General features: G+C 39.4%; 2 protein-coding genes across 4 annotated transcripts in view; both read right to left on the bottom strand.

Moving 5' to 3' along the window:
• Positions 1-621: 621 nt before the first annotated feature.
• On the bottom strand, positions 622-10,085 carry serpinc1 (serpin peptidase inhibitor, clade C (antithrombin), member 1). Its single transcript, XM_017477930.3, has 8 exons — positions 9,928-10,085; positions 6,290-6,661; positions 5,072-5,287; positions 4,850-4,987; positions 3,082-3,300; positions 2,783-2,957; positions 2,622-2,686; positions 622-964 (listed from the first exon to the last, which is right to left on the bottom strand). Exons 2-8 carry the CDS (start codon positions 6,659-6,661, stop codon positions 794-796), a joined length of 1,356 nt encoding a protein of 451 aa, XP_017333419.1. The 5' UTR covers positions 9,928-10,085; the 3' UTR covers positions 622-793.
• Positions 10,086-10,708: 623 nt separating this feature from the next.
• rc3h1a (ring finger and CCCH-type domains 1a) overlaps positions 10,709-21,479 on the bottom strand; it is a 33,127-nt gene continuing 22,356 nt past the window's right edge. For 2 of the 3 annotated variants that reach the window (XM_017477925.3, XM_017477926.3), the window contains exons 11-20: positions 21,265-21,464; positions 20,366-20,742; positions 19,863-20,036; positions 18,819-18,971; positions 18,332-18,533; positions 18,003-18,093; positions 17,808-17,898; positions 17,227-17,361; positions 16,783-16,877; positions 10,709-16,580 (exon numbers count right to left, since the gene is read on the bottom strand). In XM_017477925.3, coding sequence (XP_017333414.1) covers positions 16,418-16,580; positions 16,783-16,877; positions 17,227-17,361; positions 17,808-17,898; positions 18,003-18,093; positions 18,332-18,533; positions 18,819-18,971; positions 19,863-20,036; positions 20,366-20,742; positions 21,265-21,464 — 1,681 coding nt within the window. In that variant the 3' untranslated portion in view covers positions 10,709-16,417. The remainder of the gene's footprint in view (positions 16,581-16,782; positions 16,878-17,226; positions 17,362-17,807; positions 17,899-18,002; positions 18,094-18,331; positions 18,534-18,818; positions 18,972-19,862; positions 20,037-20,365; positions 20,743-21,264; positions 21,465-21,479) is intronic. The other variant, XM_017477927.3, reaches the window with a different exon arrangement.

The following is a 21,479-nucleotide window of genomic DNA, read 5'->3' as shown; positions in this document are numbered from 1 at the left end:
TTATAGTCACTTATAGGAAAACGATCACATTTTTTGATGACTCGTATCTGAATGATTGTTTAATGAAGTGCTCTCTAGAATGTATTTACCCCACACCCCAGATGCATGTCTTTCTCTACATTAGCAGTAAACTTTTTTAACCATTGCTTGGTTAAGGAAAAGAAAATGGTTGGAGTTTATTCGTTTGGAAGAGGGTGGAGTTTGTATGAGGTCATGTTTTTGTGGCTTTTCAGAGTTTTGGAGTGGACTTTTGGTATCTCGAGTGGATCAATGCTACAATATGTGGCTATCTCAGACACAGATGGACACTGTGATTCTGTCTTTTTACACTATGGCTTCTCTAAAGCAAGAGTAAGTGATCAATGTTCATAACTCATCAATGTTCTTCCTGTTTAGCCAGTTCGCTAAGGTATTGTGAGGTTTGTTTAGATTCGGTGGTGGTGGTGTGGCATAATATCAAACGCTATTGGCTGTTGTGTAGTGTCGGTCAAGCATTTCAACATGCTGTCACTCTGACTAACTGTTTCAGAAAGAAATCCTTCAACATACAGAATACAACCACAGCTCTCAAACCATTTCATGGGAAATTTTAGTATGTGAATAATTCAGTAATACACTACACCAGTTTTAAATTTTTTTGTTTTACTTATAATGAATAATGAAATGGAACACCATCATACCACCCTAATGATGAGAATAATAACACCGTCATTGAGCGCTCCATCATAATCATCCTCTCACTTCACCTCACTCATCATGGGTAAAGGAGTGAATCTCTATCTCCTTATCTGCCTCAGCAGGGATCTGCCACACGGCCTGCGAAGATCAGCGTGTTGATAGTGGTTTCTCGGATAAAGATAAAGAAAGGCCGATTGGCAATGAACACCTCACGATTCGGGTTGAGGGAGCGACCACCGAACACTACAGCAGTAGCTGCTGCAGCCTCACTGCCCTCTTCATTGACCTGGAAGAAAGGGAGATATTTATTTATTTATTATATTGGCTTGGTATTGACTCTTTTCTATTGCAACTTGAATGTTATGTAGCTTCAGCTTGGGGGTGCACGAAATAGTTTTTTTTTTTTTTACATATTGTAATAACATCAGTCTAAATGTCAATAGTACGCATAGTAGACTAACGTCATTTAGGATTCCAGATAAACCTAATGTAATTTAATACCATAGTTTGCATTCTGTCAAAACATTCAGCAGGGAATTATATTTTGCTGCCTTGTGGTTTTCCCTACTAGCCATTACCTGTTGGAGGTGTGTCCACGACTTCTTTATATTTATTTTTTAATCCCAATCCTACAGTTATTTTTGTCTGTACTCACCCGCAATATTTTCTAATGAACTTACTTACTTCAGAAACCAAGTAATTTGTGAAAACTTTAGGCCAAACCTAAACCTTTTCTTCATACTCGCATATGTTAATAAATGCCAGTCACCTATAAATTACCAAGCGGGTTCACAGCAAAGCTGATTTACATTTGGTGACCGCTTCAAAACTCCATAAAAGCCAAAGCTTACAGAGAACTGAAAACATCAGTATGGTGGTCAAATGGTAGAACAGCTCCTCCTGAGCTTGTCATGCTAAATATTCCAGTAATGCAACTCAGCCATTCCAGTGTGACTGCTACCACAGACGCACACTTTTACAGGGTGCTATTTCTTTTGTCCTAATTGAACAGCTAGTCTTATTTGATTTAATTTATGGATTAGTTTTGGATCACTTTCTATCAAGTCATTAATATGAAATGACTGTTTCACAAAATATTTATTAAATTGGTGAGTAACTGAAATAAATGCGTCTTGACATTGAGTGTAATCCATATGCAAATTTGCAAACCTAAGTCACCCTACCATATTCTTTTTTTTTTTTGGTGAGAAGGGGCTTTTCCCAAGCCACCCTTCCATGAAAGCCATACTTGTTCAGTCTTTTTTCTGATTGTGCAGTCACGAACGTTAACATGTCCGCTCTGACCCTGGATTGAATCTGCTGGGATGCCCACTCCTGGGAAGATTGGCAACTGTCTTGAAGGCTCTCCATTTGTAAACTCTCCTTCTCACTGTAGAATGGTGAATTTCAAACTGTTTGCAGATGGCCTTATAACCCTTCATAGACTGATGAGCAACGGCGTTTACTGCTCTGCGGTCATGTCCTTTCGACTTGGCATGATGCAGACACACCTGAATGCTCCAGAACACCAAACTGGCAGAAGTTCTGGTTTTATAGCAGTAATCACACTTCTTGATGATTAACTAATTGTGTACATTCCAGTAGTAACATTTGGCTGCTAATTAGTCTCTTAATGATTGTGGAAGTAGGAAGGGTATGTTTATTTTTTCCCCACCTGGTTTTTGGATGTTGGTTTACATTTTGGGGAAAATGGCTATATATTGAAATCTGTGGTGTTTTTTTGTTGCCACCTGAGGTTATGTTTGTTTATAGAAGTTGCTTGTCATTTAGGTAAATAAAAACACAGTATCGAATGAGGGTGTACCTTCTTTTTCCCACAACTGTAAATTAATTCCTATGCAGCTTGAGCAATGTAATATTCGGTATGTAAACACTGTTGGAACAGATTTCATTTCCCTAATTATTATGAAAGAGGAACTTACTTCAAGGAAAGCTTTGTGGTAGGCATCACTGACATAAAGGCCAGTGTGGTTGTTCGCTACCATGCCTGAATACAGAGTCCAGAGAGAGAAAAATGTTTTCAGGATGGATTACACAGCTATGCTTATTTATGACTTGTAACATTAATTACCAGAGGCTTTACCTGGTAGACTGGCATGCTCTGCACTGAAGATATCGTGGAGGCCCATAGCCTGAAGCTTGTCTTTGAGGCTAAAGTTATCCTCTATGCGGAAACGCGGGAATTGCACTGCCACTTGTTTATCTTTGGTGTCATTCAACCAGCCACTGAGTTTCTTAAGGCTTAAATTTTCCTCCACCTTCATTAAAGAGGTGTAGAATGTGAGGCAAGAACACCTTTTACTGCTTGCAATCGAAAAGTCAGTGGATGTTTGGTCATTATTTTGAAAAGAAAAAAAAAATAGGAGAACTGCAAAATTATACCTCAGCCAGCTTTGCATCATCGTGTGGTAATACAATCACCATTGAAATGCCTTCTCCGTTGTAGAACATCTCGAGCACCTGTACCTTGTCCTCTGGGAACTTTCCATAGCGATATGTGTTTTCCTTGTACATCATCTGCACCAGGCAGCTTTGTGTCTTGCTGACATGGAATTTGGACTCTCTGGTATTCTGTCTGTTAAACTTGTGTTTCCATTGGCCCTTGATAATGCACAACATCAAACGTCACTTAGCAAGAAAGTTAAGTGTGAAATAAAAGAATATTTGTGCAGGATTTCAGTCATTCAGGTCTCTGTGAAATAGTAATGTCAATTTCAAGTTTCATGATGTCACAGGTGGTCGATCAAGCTAACGAAAAAAATGCCTTAAAGAAGCCCAGTCACTTTGACTTACTACTACTGGACATAAAATCCTCTTTCCTTCATTCCCCACACACTTACCCTGCGTTCACACTGGCAGCAAATTCATGTCCTTCAGTAAGTCTATGTTGGTGTCTTGTGGACGTTGCCGAGATATGCCTGTTGCCATGGTTTTGCTGGTATCACTTGGCAAGTGCAATATTATTGCATGTACAGTACAATACACATAACATTCAAACGATCTCTTCCTGCTAAAAGCAATCATTCTGAAGGGAAAATGTGTATGTAATGAATTAGATTCTCTTTATAAATTAATTAGCTAGCCCAACAAGCATGTAAAAGCTCCAGTGTGCTGCCCAGTGTCATGTTTTGGTTGCCTGGAAAACCTAAATGGTATAAAATGGTGGTAGCTAACAGTGTCATAACAACTAGCTAGCTAGTTAACTAGTTAAGTGAGTTAATAGCAACTAAGGGAAACAAAAGTTTCTGATTATTTATCCTTAACAGTTTCCAATATAGACACTTGCTTTTGCACCCTCATAGTCGTTTGTGAACGTGACTTCAATGAGATAATGCCCTTATATCGCGCATATGTTATATTTGAGTCTGGCTAGAGTTTATTTTCTCAGCTTTGTGCTTGAATTTATTTTGTTGTGTTTTCCTCAGTGTTTGCACAAACCTGCATTTTCCTGATTCTGAAAAGATCATTTGTGCATGCTATTTAATCTGCCTAGTAAAAGTCATTCTGCCTCCAGCCAGATCATCTTGGACAATGTGTGGAGTGCAAGCAAGTGGTGGGATTCAGAATTAGTAGCTTGTGCTACAGTATTGATGAGCTTCGCATAAGCATTTAAGCCTACTTGCAAAATAAAAACCTTTGTTTTGCAATAGCAGGGGTTTTTTGGTGGTGTTGAAACTACTTGTCTGCCAGGCAACTGCAAATAACAAAACACTAATAGCCTGGACGTGAAATCTGCTTTTCCCGCATGCCTGGGCTACTGAATTGTCCACCCCTGCCTTCAGTGGAAACATCATTTCCTCTTTGCAACACTTACTGACTGCTTCAAGAACGAGCATCTGAAATGAATAATCATGGCAGTTGAGCGGAAAAAAACAAGCATAAACACTCACTCATTCCGATCGGAAGTCACCACATTGTTTCAGTTTTCATAACTAATCCTAAATATTTTTCCTTTCTCTGACTACGCTCACTTTGGGTGACCTTCAGCTCTCATTGAAACTGCAAATTTCAGATTTCATTCATTTGTTCCTCCTAAAGATTCATTGAAGTGTCTTTTTTTTTTTTTTTTTTAAATTTAAGTTTCATATTAGAACCCTAGAACCATGAACCATTATGAGAACCCTTGAGGAACCCATACTGCTAAGCCTACCTTAAAATAGATGGTATTGACCAGCACCAGAACGGTATTTTCCTCTATTGAACCCTTGGGCAAAGTATTGTTTATTCTATTGTTTGTCTTCTCAGAAATCCACTCGTTAATCCTCTGCCTCGAAGGTTCAGGTTTCTCCTGCAGGAAGGAACGAAGACTGATCAACGCTGATAAAAGAGGCACTTATTGTTTTTTAGTGATGTTTTGTGAAGCATTAAGGACCTTAAAGTTGAGCGGCAGCAGCTTGGCCCCATAGACCCTCTCACTGATGTTCTGATAGTTCTCGTTGAACTCGAACGTTTTCTCTCCAAACAGACGGTTGGCCGAGACCAGTTCCACAGAGCTGTGTGTTTTACGATAGAGGCGGCAGTTCAGCTTGGCGAAGAAAAAGTGAACCTGATCCGACGTCTTCTCTTTTATCGTGTCAAACTCGAACACCTGTGGTTGAGGCATGTGGATGGAAGGTCAATTTCACTTCCTGAGAAACATCGCAAAAAAAATTACTTCCTATTATGCACTGAATAAAATCTTGTGGATGTGATGTTATCGGAAAATAATCAGTGACAAGGTGGTGTGATGAAACAGAGTTACCACAACATCAGTGCTAACAGATTAAATGTCTCACTTTTTATCCATTTATAGTTGCATTGGATGACATGGTCCATGAATCATGTTAGTTCCTGTTCTCTCTCTTGAAGTTAATCAGAAACTGCTTATACTTCTTATACTTCTACAGAGAATAGTTACAGCTTTACCTCTGACTGTTACAAATTGCTGACACCGGAGACTCCTTCCATAAATGTTAAACAAATGTCTCATTACAGAAAACATCACCATATCAATAATAACATGGTTTTTAATCTGTTTATGTGAAGCATCCATGGAACAAGGCCCTGTGGAATGAGCTGTTACTATAGAAACAGTATTAGATCAAGTGCATTAATGTAAACCTGTGATAGGTACACTATTGTCAGAGTTGCTGTTATGGAAAATTAACAACACCTTCTGACCAATCACAATTGAGAATTCCACAGTGCTGTTGTACTTTAATGTGCAATAATGATTTCAGGAACACCTCAGAAAAAACTGTTGTGCAATATTGCCGTACAATGAATCTGACCATTTTCTGTTTATATTACTATGACCACAGAATGAGCTCCAACCCCCAGCCAGATCACTGCTGTGTGGCTCCGCCCCTTTTCCTTAAATGAAATGGACAAACCAAATGTGGGATGGTAGAGAGGACGTAGTGTTTTTTCTGGCAATTTTAATTTGTCTCACAGCCAGCAGAGGGTGCTAGAAATAATAATAAAAAACTGTTTGTCACTCTCAGGACAAAATGGTGTGAACTTTCATCTTTGTAAAACTGACTTATATTTTGGTCATTTTGACCTGAATGTAAAGTTTAACTAAATGTTACATATGATCTCACTGCCTTACTTCCATAATCTGCTCCAGTGTACTGTTGCAAGCCCCCAGTTTCGTCATGGCAAAGGCTGTTGAGATGCTGAGCGGGGACATGAAGATGTTTGCATCTTCAGACTTGCCTTTGGAGAGCTGCTTGAAGAAAGAAAGTCCAAAGCGCCCATTGGCTTTGGACAGCTCCCACACTCGAGGGTTGGTGGACCCAGGGATCTTCTCAGGGGTCTCAGCTGGTGCTTCTTCCTCGGGGAAGTTCGGGTTGCGATATATACAAACCGGCTCCAGGGGCAGATCTTTGGGCTTCAGGCTGCAGATGTCAATGTCTGCATGAGCTATGGAGATGGAGAGGATCCAGAAAACTCCTACACACACCACCCACTTCATTCTCATCTAGGAAGAAGCGAGGATGTGGAAAGATGTTTAGGAGAATAAATAATCAGAATCACAAATGTTTTTCCTCTCTATCAAAGGCTGATTGTGGATACTGATACGATTCCTATACTGACATTCTGCTAGCAGTGGTGTTATCCAAGGCATCAATAATAAATAAGAGTGAATAATACAATTGGACTATTATGTTAGTAATATTACCATTTTCTCAGAGTTTATGTGAGATGAAACTACACGATGCCTCTGTTCTGTTTTATTTCTAATGTAGTATCATGCATGTGCAAGGACAATGACATGACAAGCCGAATTTGGTAAACTTAATGTTGGCATCCAAAACGATTAATCTACTTTCATTTTTGACAGCATTTTGGGGACACAAAATCCAGCACTCAGAGGGAACAGCATCCCTAAGAAACGGTCTATTTGTCTGTCCAGCTTGGTGAGTATACATGGCAGTGTGGATGTATTATGGATTAAATTGTTTAATTAAATTAATACATGTGCTCGACAATGAAAAACTCTCTTATGATGTGTCTCCTGGTCTTTTTACTGGTAAATTAATCTGGTATTAATTATTTATTACATTTATCTTACAGTGATCTGTTGAATAGGATTAAGGCCACTATCAACTAACACCACCAGGATTTTATTTCAACACTATTATTCAGACCAAATATACGGTTAATCGGGTTTCTCTGGTTTTCTGCATCTACATCCCAAAGGTGGAGAGAAATATTTTGGTGGCTGAGTTCCAGATGAAGTTCTGTGTAGACACATACTCGGCAAAACTGGTGAGTGGAAGACTGGAAAAAGACCAGGTGATTTATTTTTTCTAATCTTCAACTGTACAGTTTGGGTGAGTCTGTGCCCATGATAGCCTCAGATTCATGTTCTTGGCTGACAGGAGTGGAACCTGATACTGTTCTAGCTCATTCACCTCCAGGTTTGATGTGCATTCTGGGATGCGTTTCCGCTCACCATGGTTGCAAAGAGTTTTTATTTGCGTTACTATAGACATCTTGTCAGCTCAGACCAGTCTGGTCATTCTCCTCTGATCTCTCTCATCAACAAGGTGTTTCAGTCTGCAGACTCCACTCACAGGATACATTGTGTATTTGCACCATTTTGAGTAAACTCTAGAGACGGTTGTGTGTGAAATTCCCAGTATTATCAGCAGTTCTGACATTCCCAAACCAGCCCGTCTGGCACCAACAGCCACGCCACGATCAAAGTCACAGAGATCACACTTTTTCCCCATACTGATGTTTGATGTGAACACTTAATGAAGCTCTTGACCTGTATCTGCATGAATTTATACATGATTGGATAACTGCTTAAATGAGCAGGTGTACAGGTGTTCCTATTAAAGTGGACGGTGTAGTACACTTTACACCACTATATTGGATGCAGTATGCATCGTACGTTGACATTACATTAAGGTGGAATCAACAGCAGGCCCAAGATCATCAAAACTGGACAGTTCAAGATTGGAAAATGACCTGGGGACAAACTGTCCAGTTTGGGTGCGTCTGTGCCCACCGTAACCTTGGATTCCTGTTATTGGCTGACAGGAGTGAACCAATCTGTTGAAGCCCATCTGGCACAAGGTTCGATGGTAATGATGGTGGTAATGAGTGCTTATTCGAGTTACTGTAGCAGTTCTGTGATTTTTAACCAATCTGGCCATTCTCCTCTGACCTCTCTCATAAACAAGGCATTTCTGCCCACAGAACTGCCTCTCACTGGATGTTTATTTATTTATTTTGGTGTGGTTTTCTTTTTGCACCATTCTGTGTGAACCCTCAATTAGTGAAAATCCCAGGAGTCAGCAGTTTCTTTGAGTTTGTCACCGAGTTCACATTTGTCCCCTTGGACCAACACAGTCCACCCATGGTCAGATGAATGTTTCTGAAAGGAACAGAAGGAAGCTTTGTCTTGATGCCTATGCTGTCTCACAAGTCGGGTCTTTTTAAAGCAGTATATGTACATGTAAGGTACATGTAAAGCCATGTTCACACTGGACATTTGGAAGCTCATTCACTTGAATAGATGTAGTATGAGAAAAAGGGATTTGTTGTAGAGGTCAATTTCAGATCCAACTCCTCTGATTTCACTTCAGCTTGATATGATCATACACTACTGACGTATGCTAACAGTTCCTCCCATTAAGTGAGATGTAATCAAGTACTGTTTGGGGAAAATAAAGCAAAAATTCTGACTTCACCAAACATTTCTCATAAGAAACAAATCGACTGTCCGTTTAATTCTTTGTCTAATTTCTGTTTTCTCTCTTCCTGGTTTTTTTTTCTTCTTTTCTTCCCCCATTGCCATTTTCTACTAACTAACACGGTTTCGTTCAGTCTGGTTTGTTCACAACTTGCTGCTTTGCTTGGGTTTGTGTTCATAAGTTTATGCCTGATTAAGGCTTAGTGTAAACCTAAATGCCTCTCTGGGCAGAGGTGACTCAGTGGTTAAAGCCTCTGGGCTACTGATCAGAAGGTCTTGAGTTTAAGACATTAACATGAACCCTTTCTGCTCCAGGGGAGTTGTATCAAGGTTCACCTAACTTCCTAACAGGCGAGGATGCAAAGAAAAGAATGTCACTGTACTGTATTTGTGATGTGATGATAAAGGCTATCTTCATTTTCCCATCTTCACTCCCAACCTAATAACCCTGTGAGCTACCAGATTCAGCAAAGGGAGGCAAAATGAAGTGGCCAATTAAAATAACTATTAAAATATCTGTGGGGCCTGGCTCCACGTTAGACACCCCCTGAATCTTAGCCAACATTCTGCCTGCTTCTGTTGGCAAATTATGAGAAACCTTACAAACATGATTATGATAAACAACATTGTGTCACTCCTAGAAATAATACAAAAGCGAGTCAAATAATAACCTGTGTAAATAAATTTGAATTGAATCAGATTGTTTTGTAGAGGATTTGGGGCCCTCATTAGGTGCTAGGACACTTGCGTTGACCAAAATTGAGATTATGCAGAAAAATGCTACCATTTTGTGGCACCCATAGAATAAAGGTTTTCATTTGCCTCACCCTTGTATATCAGGTACTGAAACAAAAAAAGAATACAAGTCCAGAGTTTCCGTGACTGTATAGATAGTAAGGTGGTACTACACATTAAACATTTTTCTTGAGAAGCAGGGTTTTTAGGATAAAAGTGCAGAAGCATATTTTGCTCTTGACATTTTGTATAATTATCGCTGTCCATTATTACCGCTTAAATATTACTGCTGAATCTCGCCTTACCTGTTACGATCTTAAATCCTTTCTCAGAAAGCAGATTTTCAGGCGACGCTGCTCAGCGGTAAAGCATCAAATGTAACAGCCAAACAGGTCAGTGTCCCACAGAGCACTGTGGTGCAAACAATATACTCAATGCAACCTTTGAGCTATCGATCCATTCAACTCGTCTCTTCTCCTGAAGCAAGGCTAAAACAGCCTTCTGTAGTTTCTTCAATTCACAAATACTCCTTCATGAAGCAAAAACATAAAAGTGCACCCTGTATTTTGTATTGTGTGTGCCATGGCTGAGAGTGACATCTCGTGCATTAAAGCACATTCAACAAAAATGTAACCTCATTAGTGTCAGTCATTGGCACTGCTTTATTGTTTGTGCAGCCGGGGAATTACACTGAGGTACAGCAGCTCAAAAACTGAACCCTGACACTGAAACTGACGCAAACAATTGTTTCTGTTCAAATGTTAATGGCTGCGTTTCCTTTTATAAATGGGGGGCTAATAATAATTATCAAAGTGTTTTACTTTAATGTAGCACAGTAAGGGTGACATGGAAATGATGTTTGTTAAAGTGATAATGTTGCTAGTAAAGTAACAATGCTATTGGTATAGTAATAGTGAGATTTGTACGGCAGTAGTGTAACTGGTGTAATAATAAATGCTGTTATTGGCATCACAGTTTTGCTAGTATAGTATATTATTGATAATGTTATGTAAGTAATATATTTCTGGACATGAATGATCTGCATGTGCTAATAATTGTGAGGGGGAAAGCAGACAAGAAAAGAAGCTGTTTACAATATCATTTAATCACAATCCCTGCCAGTACAGAATTATTGTTGCACATTAAGTTACACTTTTAAATAATTTCATGTTTTGTCTAATTCAGCCTTCCAGCCAGTTCCCCTCCCTTCCCCATTCTATGAAGAAAAGCAATTGTATTATACAAAAATGCAATCCAAAATTTCACACAGTGAATTTTTAACAAAGAAAAAATAAACAAAAAGGTTTAACAGCTAAATCCACATTGGAGAAATAGTTCTAAACATTCCTTAATGGAGTATAATATATATATATATTTTTAAAAAAAAACACAACTTTAAATTCTTACTCATGTTGCAGTTGGTTTATGTACCTTAATTTAAGCAATCTTTTATGAGCTAACCTGAGAGTAATCATCAAAAGCAATTACATTTTCCCAAGGTTAGGATTTACAAATTAAAAAAACAATTATAATAATAATAATAATAATAATAATAAGATGCATGAATGTAAGAATAGCTAAATGTGATGAAAACAACAACAAAAAAAAACAGATGACTGTAAGCAGTGAGCATGTTCAGCGTGAACAAAAAAGAAAGACAGAAACAACACTCCCATCGGGACTCATACATGATCATCGATTTTGAAGCGTCCTATGTCTATGAACTGAACACTAACACCTGTGTTTGTGTGTGTCGTGTTGGTGAGGAGTCTTTCCTGAGCAAGTGTGCCTGACGCTCAACTTCCTGTTTAACACTCACTCATTGGTCCACATGGAAGCCCCTCCCACTCTGTCTGAGAGAGTGTAAAAAATTCTGTACATGACCTTGCTTCACTGTACATGAGTTTGAAAGAAATGACTAATCACCAATCTAAAAAAAAAAAAAAAAAAAAAAGGTTCTGAATGAAACTACACACAAAACGTGATCAACATTTACACTTCTTTACAGAAAACGAGACGTTTTACTGGTTACTGATGAGATAAGACATGACACTGTTTGAATCAATGGGTAAACATGGTCACTCCCCCTTTTTTTTCCCCTCTTTTTTTCTCCTTTTCCACCTAAGGTGTTTCTCCCACTGCCTGACGGGAGGCTGAATGTGGATGTTGCTTTGCAACAATAGTTAAAGAGCAGTTTTTAAATGCCTGATCAATTTCTTCAGCAGGTCAGTAACTGAAGCCCTTCTGAGTGAGAGAGACTAGTTTCTCACTGCGTTTCATGTAAGGAAACAAACTCAAACCAGTCTCAAATTCAAATCTTGCACAACAATGACAAAGTATACACGCACGCGCACAAACAAACGCCTAAGAATTACTCATCAGACCAGAGAGTCATGGCTTATTGTTCTAGAAATCTGGATAAACAAAGATAATAAATGCAGGATGTTACACAGAATGTTTACGTTTGTTATTTATGGATTGATCTAATCATTTATTTAGCACAGACTCATCTGTCTGTGCTAAATACATGATTACATAAATACATGTTTTCCATGCTCAGATGATTTTGGTGATGTTTTCTATCACCATATTTCTGACCAATTAATAAGTTTGACAAAAGACATTTTCAACCCTACACACACACACACACACACCATACCTTGTTTTCTTTTTGGTTTAATTATATGCACTATGAAAACAAGTCAAATCAAATAGCAAACAAACTAAAAAAATTGTCGAATGTGTGTCTAGTTCAGACATCGCAAATAGACTTATCATGAAGTCGCCTTAAAAAAAGCCATTTTTTTCTGAAAAGCAGATGATTTACAATCAGATGAACAACCGAACTGGCTGATGACGCAACGTAAGAAGTGCAAGGCACTGCGGTTTCCTCTCGAGCGTTGAACAAAGCTTTTTTTTTTTTTTTTTTTTAAACCCAACATGGCAACATGCTGCTGTATTGAAAGCGTGCAAAAGTGGTTCCGCAAAATACCTCCTATCTGTACAGTATGGTCTAACGTTCACTTCCGCTGCTTTAATGTATATAACAACAAGGTCATAAGCTCTTGTACAAGCAATAACAGCAACATTTAAAGAAAATTTGACACCAAATAGGTGTTAAATGAGACAGCACAGAATGGCCATTAAACAGCCATTCAGAGTGTATAAACACACAAAAGGAGTTAAATCTATCTAATATTAGAACAATAATGGGAAAGTGGTTGTAATTAAGTAATATGTGCACATCAGCAAGTGGTAGTTGTGACTGACGCTACATAATATCCAGTCTTAAAAAAAATAATCAATGCTCTGGTGATGCTTACTACACACTAATATATGAGTCTTACTTGGATATAACATACTGCATTATTGCTGGTTAAAGAAAATGGAGCTCATTGAGTACAGGAGTGGACAAATCGGTTTCCTGGCGCCTGAGACAAGCAGATTTCATGCTAAATGTAGTTTTTGTGTGTAGTTGCCTTGTGGTCAAGTAGGTTCAATAACTAGAAAAAGAAAATACTTCCTATTGACTTGATGTGTATGTTTAATCTTAAAGTGTATTACGGTGATGTAATGGACCTCGATGATGTGATCTGCTTGATGGTAGAATGATTAGCATGAAACCAATCTTTTCAAATCCAGGAAGGCCGATGGAAACACTGACAAAACCAAGCAAAATAAAGTCCAGCACAAAGACCACATGTTCACTACTCAGTGTCACCTCTGGATTAAACATATTAAGAGAACATAAAAACGTGAACCAGACTGTGCAATCGGAGAACATAATGCTACATCTAAAAACCGAAATGCTTGTTAACGACTTGCTGACATTTTGGCGATGCTGTAAACACAATGTGCTACATTAGAGACCCTGTTAAAGGATAACTGTTTCTCTCAGTCTGTATTAATGCACTTAACAAACTAACTAGCTTGCAATATGTGGTTGGCTACCACTTCTTAGCAACCAAAATGGGACTAGGCAGCACACTTGAGATTTTACTTGCTCGGTGGGCTCGCTTATACATTTCGGATTTGTCCACCCCTGGGTTAAGTATACAAACAGTTTCAGGGTTTCAGAGCTCAGTAGTTGACTTTCCACGCACTTACTTCAGCCAAATGCACTCAGATTTCCTCAGAGAATCTAGCTCACAGCTAAGTGATATTACATATCAAATCAATAATCTTACTGATGCAGGTCTCAATATTTTTAACACTGAACTGCAACGTAGTTGTTAAGCAGTTAATCATGGTATCGCCTGAGCCTTTTCAGAACATTCTGGAAATATGAAGTACATACAGTGAGTGAATGATGGAGCTTCACATGAGGCAGTGATTCCCAGTTGTTTATAGGTACACAAAGACCTGGATCGCCCCCCCCAAAAAAAAAGAGAGCGAGAGACGGTACAAGGTGCATCGGCTCTGAACCCCTCACTGTGGCCTCCTGGAGAAATAATTAACATGCCAATGACAACAGCAACTTCACAGAAGTTAAAAACAACACAAGAAAATGGTTCGAATAAACAGCAACATTGCTTGAGGTCCATTCAGAGGTGATCAGAACAGCATCTCAACATTTCTAAAACACAAATGTCCTAAATGAGCCAGTGTGTGTATAATATATATTTCTTAAACAAACAAAAACAAACAAAAAAACACTAACACACACCACAGCAGCACCCTGACTGTAAGGCTTTAGTCATTTTTAATTACTTTTTTCGGTCTGAAGATCTGTATGCAGATCAGTGTTTTCCCTGAAACATCATATAATCATATATGTATATATAAACATTCATAAAACAGAATGTCTCCTTTCAGTTTGTCTCTTAGGCTTTTTTTTTTTTCCATCCTCAGGATGAAACGTGTAAATATCCCTGGTTAAAAATACATTAAAGCTGAGAGGTATGTTAGTACATGATGTTAAAAAAAAATAAAAAACATTATAAAAAATAAAAAACAAAACACAAGTGCAATTGGCTACAAGTGATGAGTGGCTTTCTGACCCTGTCCACATGCTTTAGCTGTTTCTGATCACCTCTGAAGAAGCAAAGCAAATTTTTGGAAGCTCAGCTTCTGGGCAATAAAAGAAATCTATACTTAGCCAAATAAAATAGGAAGAATTTGGCCATTTTTCTCCAGGAAGGCAAAGTTTGGAAGTCAGTCTGAGAGCACAGTCTCGATTTCAGCATGGAAGAATGAGGTCATTGGTGTTACAAACTTCAAACTGAGCGACGATGAAGTGGAACTGTGAAATAACCCACGAAACATGAACTGTTCGTCCCATCGTTCAGAGGCATGCCTAGCTGTCTGGCAGGAATTACACAGGATAAGACTGAGGCTCCATTCACACGTATATGGATATTTCTGAAACTCTCTGTCCAAACGAATAGGCAAAAAATGATTTAAATGCTCACAATGATCACACTATAATGCAGTGATAGTATGTCGTAAACTTGCATCAAACGCGTCAAAACAGCTGCGTACTGAGTGTTAGAGAAGACGATGTGGAAAAATACCACCATAGCCAAAAGTTCTAAAACAAAATAAAGAGGAACTACTGCTTAACATTACATTTGAACACAGTGTGTTTCGCCAAAATCCAGAACCACGCAGAACGTTCACACTGTGTGTCTTCTTTGCATGAGGGTGTAATTTTTTTTGTTGTTTAAAAATGATAAATAAAATTTTAAATATGAAATTACAGAGCACAAATTAACAACCAGGTTGGCAGAAATTTTTAAAACAGTCCTAGAACATTCATAACATGCAAAACCGCAACAGGAACACGCAGGGAAACATACAGTTTCGCTGTCCACACGAACAGGGTCAAATTTGAACATTTCTCCACCTTTTCAAGAAGCTTCAATTTCAGTGACAACATTTTCATGTGGACACCAAAAAAGAAGCTGTATACGTGTGGGCAGGGCCTGAGTAATGATTTACAGTGAGAAGATACTGAGGAAAGCCACGATGCCTGAACACTGACCAATTATACACGTAGCTGAGGGGCAACAATACTAGATTTAACTCAGAATAACAGTCTGGTCTGACTAAAAAAAGTGCTGGAGTTATTTTGAACAGGCAATGTTGATCATATCCACAAGTGTCTAATATGTAGAATATGCAGCACGCAGGACGCTCCTACAAAAATTGTAAGAAGATTCACAAGAGAAACCGGCACAATGAAAACTTCAAACGTAAAGTCAGCATTATGAACGAAAATGTAACTACTAAGAATGTAGTCTGAGTCTATTACATGTGAGTATTACTTTTCGTTATTGAAATTAATATTACTGTTCAGACTTGCAAGTAAACACATTCATAAAATGTTTCTTGAATGCTCTGGTGTGTAAGGCAGTGAAAGGATTTATCATAGAAAAAAAAAAGAAAAAGAAAATATATGGCAGATACTGCTTATTCCTATTCCTGTAAAATCCTGTAGGTGTTGCGAGGCAAGTATGACTCAATTTTTTGATTATTTGTATAATCAGCGGTCACAAATGCAGCTGAATGTACTGAATATATGGAACGTTCAACATCCCAATACTGCGGTGGTAAAGAAAAAGAATGTGACCCAATATGAGTGGAGTATGCTAAATAGGTAAGTAACTGATGGTTGGTGGTGTATTGCAGCCTATGCGAATTGGAGGTGAATCTGAGATACAACTTTCTACTCAGAGTGTAGAGTGATAGATGGTGAGAGAGAGAGAGAGAGAGAGAGAGAGAGAGAGAGAGAGAGAGAGAGAGAGAAACAGAAAGAGACACCAGGTCATAAGGTAGCATCTAGCTGAAGACAAACTATGAGCACGCATGAGCCACCCCGTTCTTGGTCAGATCCGGGCTGCTGCCCACCAGTTCAGACGACAGGCTGAGTGAGGATGTCTTGCTGTTCAGGGAGGACATGCTGGAGCTGCCCAAACCACAATCCTGCACCACAGAACTGGAACCGTTTGATCCCTCACTATAAAGAGAACAGAAAAGAAGGATATTTAAGCAAAAATATAGCAAAAGAATGACACAAACAGCTACAAGAACACTTGTATTAGGAATTTATTTATTTATTTATTAGGAAAATCAGTACCCCGCCACATTCGTGCAATTATCAGCCAATCATCAATTAGACAGCAGCACATGTATGTTTAGAAGCATCTCCAGTATCTTACTTGAGGGCTAGGTGGTGATCTTCCCGCTGTAAATTGTGCTCACTCTGTCCGTTCTCACTTCCAGCTACCAGCTTGTACTTCATGCTAGCTGCCTCCTGCAACACAAATATATTCACAGCTGTAAAGCTCCATCTACAAGACAAAAAAACCCCCACAAACGATCTAGAATTCTATAGTCTCTGTAATGATTAAGGACTGAACCCAGATCAACACTGGTGCATTTGTCACATCTGCCATAAGTCTAGGTTCCCAGCTATCTTTAAAACACTTAAGACTCTTCATTAAGCACTTACATGAACACTAAATGTGATCTTTAGATTTTGTCCAATGTAAGGTTGGTTTGTGTTACAGTATCTGGCTGTCTTATTTTTGGGCAATTTCAAGCCGTTTGAGGGCTGACACAGCCATCAAACTTCAGGGTTCTGTCTGCATAATCTTATTTACCCTGGCCATCTCGCGTGTCCTCATGCCGATCTCTCTCTCCACCTGGTGCAACTCTAGACTCAGCTGCTCACTGGAAACACTAGCTGTTGACCACTCCACTGGAGCTGCTTGGCCAGCTGCTGAAACTGGTTCCCTCTGCAAAACAACCAAAACCTTTAAAGCACCTCATTATGTACAATGTGTACAAAGACTATGCATGATGCTGTATGCTAAATTACTAGTTCAAGGGTGGAAAAAAAAAAAATTCATAAAATCCAGCTAACTAGAAATCAACCAGGCAAGTAAAAGCTACAGTGTGTTGCCCAGTCTAATTTTTGCTGCTTGGATACTAACTTAATACACTAAAAAGTGGTAGCTAATGTAATTATAAGGTATGCAAAGTTATATATGCTATACCTTAATTTAATTATCCAGGTTATGAATTACCCTCATGTAAATACTTAATCTTATCTGTGACTTGATTTGACCGAAAAAACATCGACTATATTAATAAATCTAATGTAGTATTGCCTGTGCTTTCTACTACATTACAATAAATGTTTCTGTCAAAGACAAGTGAGGCTAATTCTCAATGAGCTCACCTCCATACAGCGAGTCTGTTGGGTAATCTGTTGGTTGACTTGATGGAGCTCCATCTTCAGCTGTTCCCTGTCCTGGGCAGCAGGGGGCAGACTGGAACCACAGAAATGAACATTTATAAACAGCAAAAACAAGTTATAGTTCATAAAACTCTATGACTTTAGTTAGGGTTGCTATGACAACAACAGGGCCCCTACCGTTCACTAAAGTGTCCCTGAGATGGCATAGTTTGGTGTTGGGTGTAAGAGGGTTCACTCCATCCTCCGTGATTCCCATAGCTGTAATCAACTAAGAGATGGAACAGAGCGTTGGAACATCACTATAAAGTCCTCCAATAGGCAGCAAACACACTGAGAAAATATTATAGATTTATATAGATAAAGTGATGAAAAGCTGAGTGTGTGCATGTGCATGATTCTGTGCATGTTTGTGTGTTTGCTTAAACGTGCCATGACACACATCAGCAGCAAAGACACACTGCTGTAATCTGGAGGTCAGTATAGAGAGCAGAGCTGCTTCAGGGTACCTGCATTTGCAGAGTGTTTGGCTGGGGGGCCTGGAACAAGGCCAGCAGGCTGATATCCCGATTTGGACGTGCGAGATATGGCTCCAAAGCGAGAGACGGTGGGCAGCGAGCCAAAAGGGATAATCGGGTCATCATCCTTGACCTCTGCCACTCGACGCTGCAACTCCAGAGCCGGATCTCTCCGGCTTTTTTCTATGGCCTGCTTAAGGAGGGAAGAGCAAACATTGCAGAAAACATAAGAAAAATGTATTCAAAGAGTTTCTCTATATTCAGTCAGAAAGGTTATAGATATCATATCTTGGCTCCTGTATTTTGTTATGGCCTTTGGTCCATCAGTGTGTTCTTTGGGAGCAAACTCAACAGAATAAACACTGATAACCTTTTGCTCCTGTACTCCCACATACAGAACAATCACGACAAGGTTCAAACCAAACAACTCTCTTTTTGTGATCTTTATAAACTCAACAGAGTTGGACATCGAGCTTACCATCTCCATGTAGCCTGTGGCCGAGCAGTCTTTGGACTTCATATCCTTGGTGCCGATGTACGGGACAAAAGTGTCACATGACCACGGCGAGTACGAAGCCGCGTATTCCGGTTGTCTGACATTCTGGCACGGCGGAGGGTTTTCTCCCATATACTGTTGACCATTTACAGCAACAAACAGTTTAGCACGCGCAAGAAATCCAAATATCTACAACACAAATATCTGCACTTGCTTAATGACAGTAGAGTTTCACCAAAACACTTGGCTTTATTATTCAGAAAAACTGCACTTTCAGCTGAGTGTTTTTTTGTTTGTTGTTTTTACCACCTGCTGATTATAGAAGGTTTTGTGTAAGTTTTGAGGAAATGTATCATTTTCCTACACACTTTCTTATTAAAGTGAACTGACTAGTGCAAGGGCTGGAAAATTGGGGCAAAAATCTTATAGTGTGCAGTCAATAAGGAGAGGGAATTTATTTTCTTGCACTGGTTAATGCCCAACTAAAAAAAAACAACAACAACAAAAAAAAAAATGAATAACCCGGGCATGAGATCTGCTTGTCCTGGGAACCTGGGCTACTGATGTGTTCAACATTGGACTTTGATATAGGACAAATCTGATTCATAAGCAGCTTTAAATATCTCTGTATAATACAAGTGCTCCACCATCCCTGAAAAAAAGGACAAATTACCACAAGCCGAATTAACCCAAACCATGGCTTGGCCATATGTGCAGTTAAAAACATTCATTTCATTGTTTTATAACTGTTGAAGTAGTGACGAAACTGAAAGGACTCTATAACCACAAAAGCAGTTTGTGTCTCTCAGCACTGACAGTTTCCTGCAGGTGGCCATTGTGATAACTTTTCTTTACGTGTACAAAGAGTTTATCACCTTTATCAGCTGGTCGATATGCCAACGTTACCTGAATACAAGGCACAATGTCTCAATGTTCAAAACTCATTGTGTTCGGTTTGAATTGGTGACCCTTTAACAAAACATATGGCACTTTGTTTCCTCTTAAATGAAGCACTAATGATCTTACATGATTTTGCCCCCTGGCCTCTTGTGTATAACTGGGGTCATAAGAATGAGCCAGGTTTGGAGAGGAGGCAAAGGGAGGAGGAGAAACTACTTTCCGCTCCTCAAGCTGGGCCATGATTTCCTTCCTCCGACGGTGAAGGTAGTCCAGGCTGGGCTGTGGCCGGGCATAGGCGCTCTGTGTATATACACACCCACAAATATTTGTTTAGTAATAAAAAGAACACAGTGTATGTAGGCAGATGGTGCCATGAGGTATTTCACTTGGATATTACAGGATTTAAAACTTTTTTACAGGTAGAAGTAGTGACGTTAATTTAGTATTAATGGGAGGAAACAATTCCACCTAACTCTAGTATACATAGTATAGAAAAGATCATTTACATGGTCATTTGCAATATAGTCAGTATGCAGGATTTCCTAGGAACCCAAAAGTTTGCTTGATATACAGAAATATGATCACATAAGCCCTAAATCTTATAGAATTTGTGATGGTTGACATCTCACCCGGCCGCTGTAAGGTCTGCTGTGGCCGGAGTGGTTGTAGCTCTCAGGGCCGTATCTTTCCCGTGATTCTGGGAGGTAGGAGGACGAGGCTCCTGCTGCCGGCGCCTGTGGTGGTGGGGTCATCTCCATAGGGACGGGACTCCTGTGGCCCAGCTCATCTCGAGCATATGACGGGAGAGGAGGGTGGGCTCCATAAGGTGCATGTCGGCGGCTGTCGTGATGCGGTGGATAGCTATAGCGAGGGTCAGATGGAGGAGCGGGATACTGCCGTTCCGGGGCGTAGGACACAGGATAGGGGTCTGGGTAGGGCGCCAAGCCGGGGTCAACTGGTTGGCGAGTGTAGCGAGGCTGCAAGTGCTGATAAGCGTAGGAGTTGCCTACAGAAAGACAGGGAAAAGTTTCAAATTATTATAGCTCTCTGCAGACAAAAAGCCAAAAATATTTTTGAAACAATTTCTCTGCAACCATTTGTAATTTCACTGAAATATGTACAATGTAGGTTTTGTGGATAAAACTGGGTAAATGTATACACACACATTATATATATATATATATATATATATATATATATATATATATATATATATATATATATATATATATATATATATATATATATATATATGTGTGTGTGTGTGTGTGTGTGTGTGTGTGTGTGTGTGTGTGTGTGTGTGTGTGTTGGTTTGAGCTGCCAGAAGTCTCCATCCATTCTACGTTCAAAGTCAGAGTTCACTTTTTTTTTTTCCCCCGGATGTTTGAAGTGAACATTAACTGAAGCTCTTGACCTGGATCTGCTTGATTTTTTTTGCATTTCGCTGCTACCAGTTGATTGGTTAATTGGATAACTGCAGGTGTTCCTAATAAAGTGGACATTGAGTATAAAGATAATAAAGCTTTACCAGAGGGATACTGAGAGGAATCATATTGTGAAGCAGACGGTGGTACTCTGGATTCTGAGTAATACGCCTCAGGCTGATGTGGAGGGTATTGTGGCATTTGGGGAACTCTGGAGACAGCAGACAATGTGTGTGCAGTCAGACCCTCTCTCGGGACTCTAGGATGAGATGTTGAAGACATCACTTTAGGAATGGAGTCCAGGCTGCAGAAAACAAAG

This window comes from Ictalurus punctatus, chromosome 10, assembly GCF_001660625.3.
Source record: "Ictalurus punctatus breed USDA103 chromosome 10, Coco_2.0, whole genome shotgun sequence".
In the NCBI taxonomy this organism is placed as follows: domain Eukaryota; kingdom Metazoa; phylum Chordata; class Actinopteri; order Siluriformes; family Ictaluridae; genus Ictalurus; species Ictalurus punctatus.
Note: the sequence above shows the minus strand (reverse complement) of the source record. Positions and strands in the feature narration are given on the sequence as shown.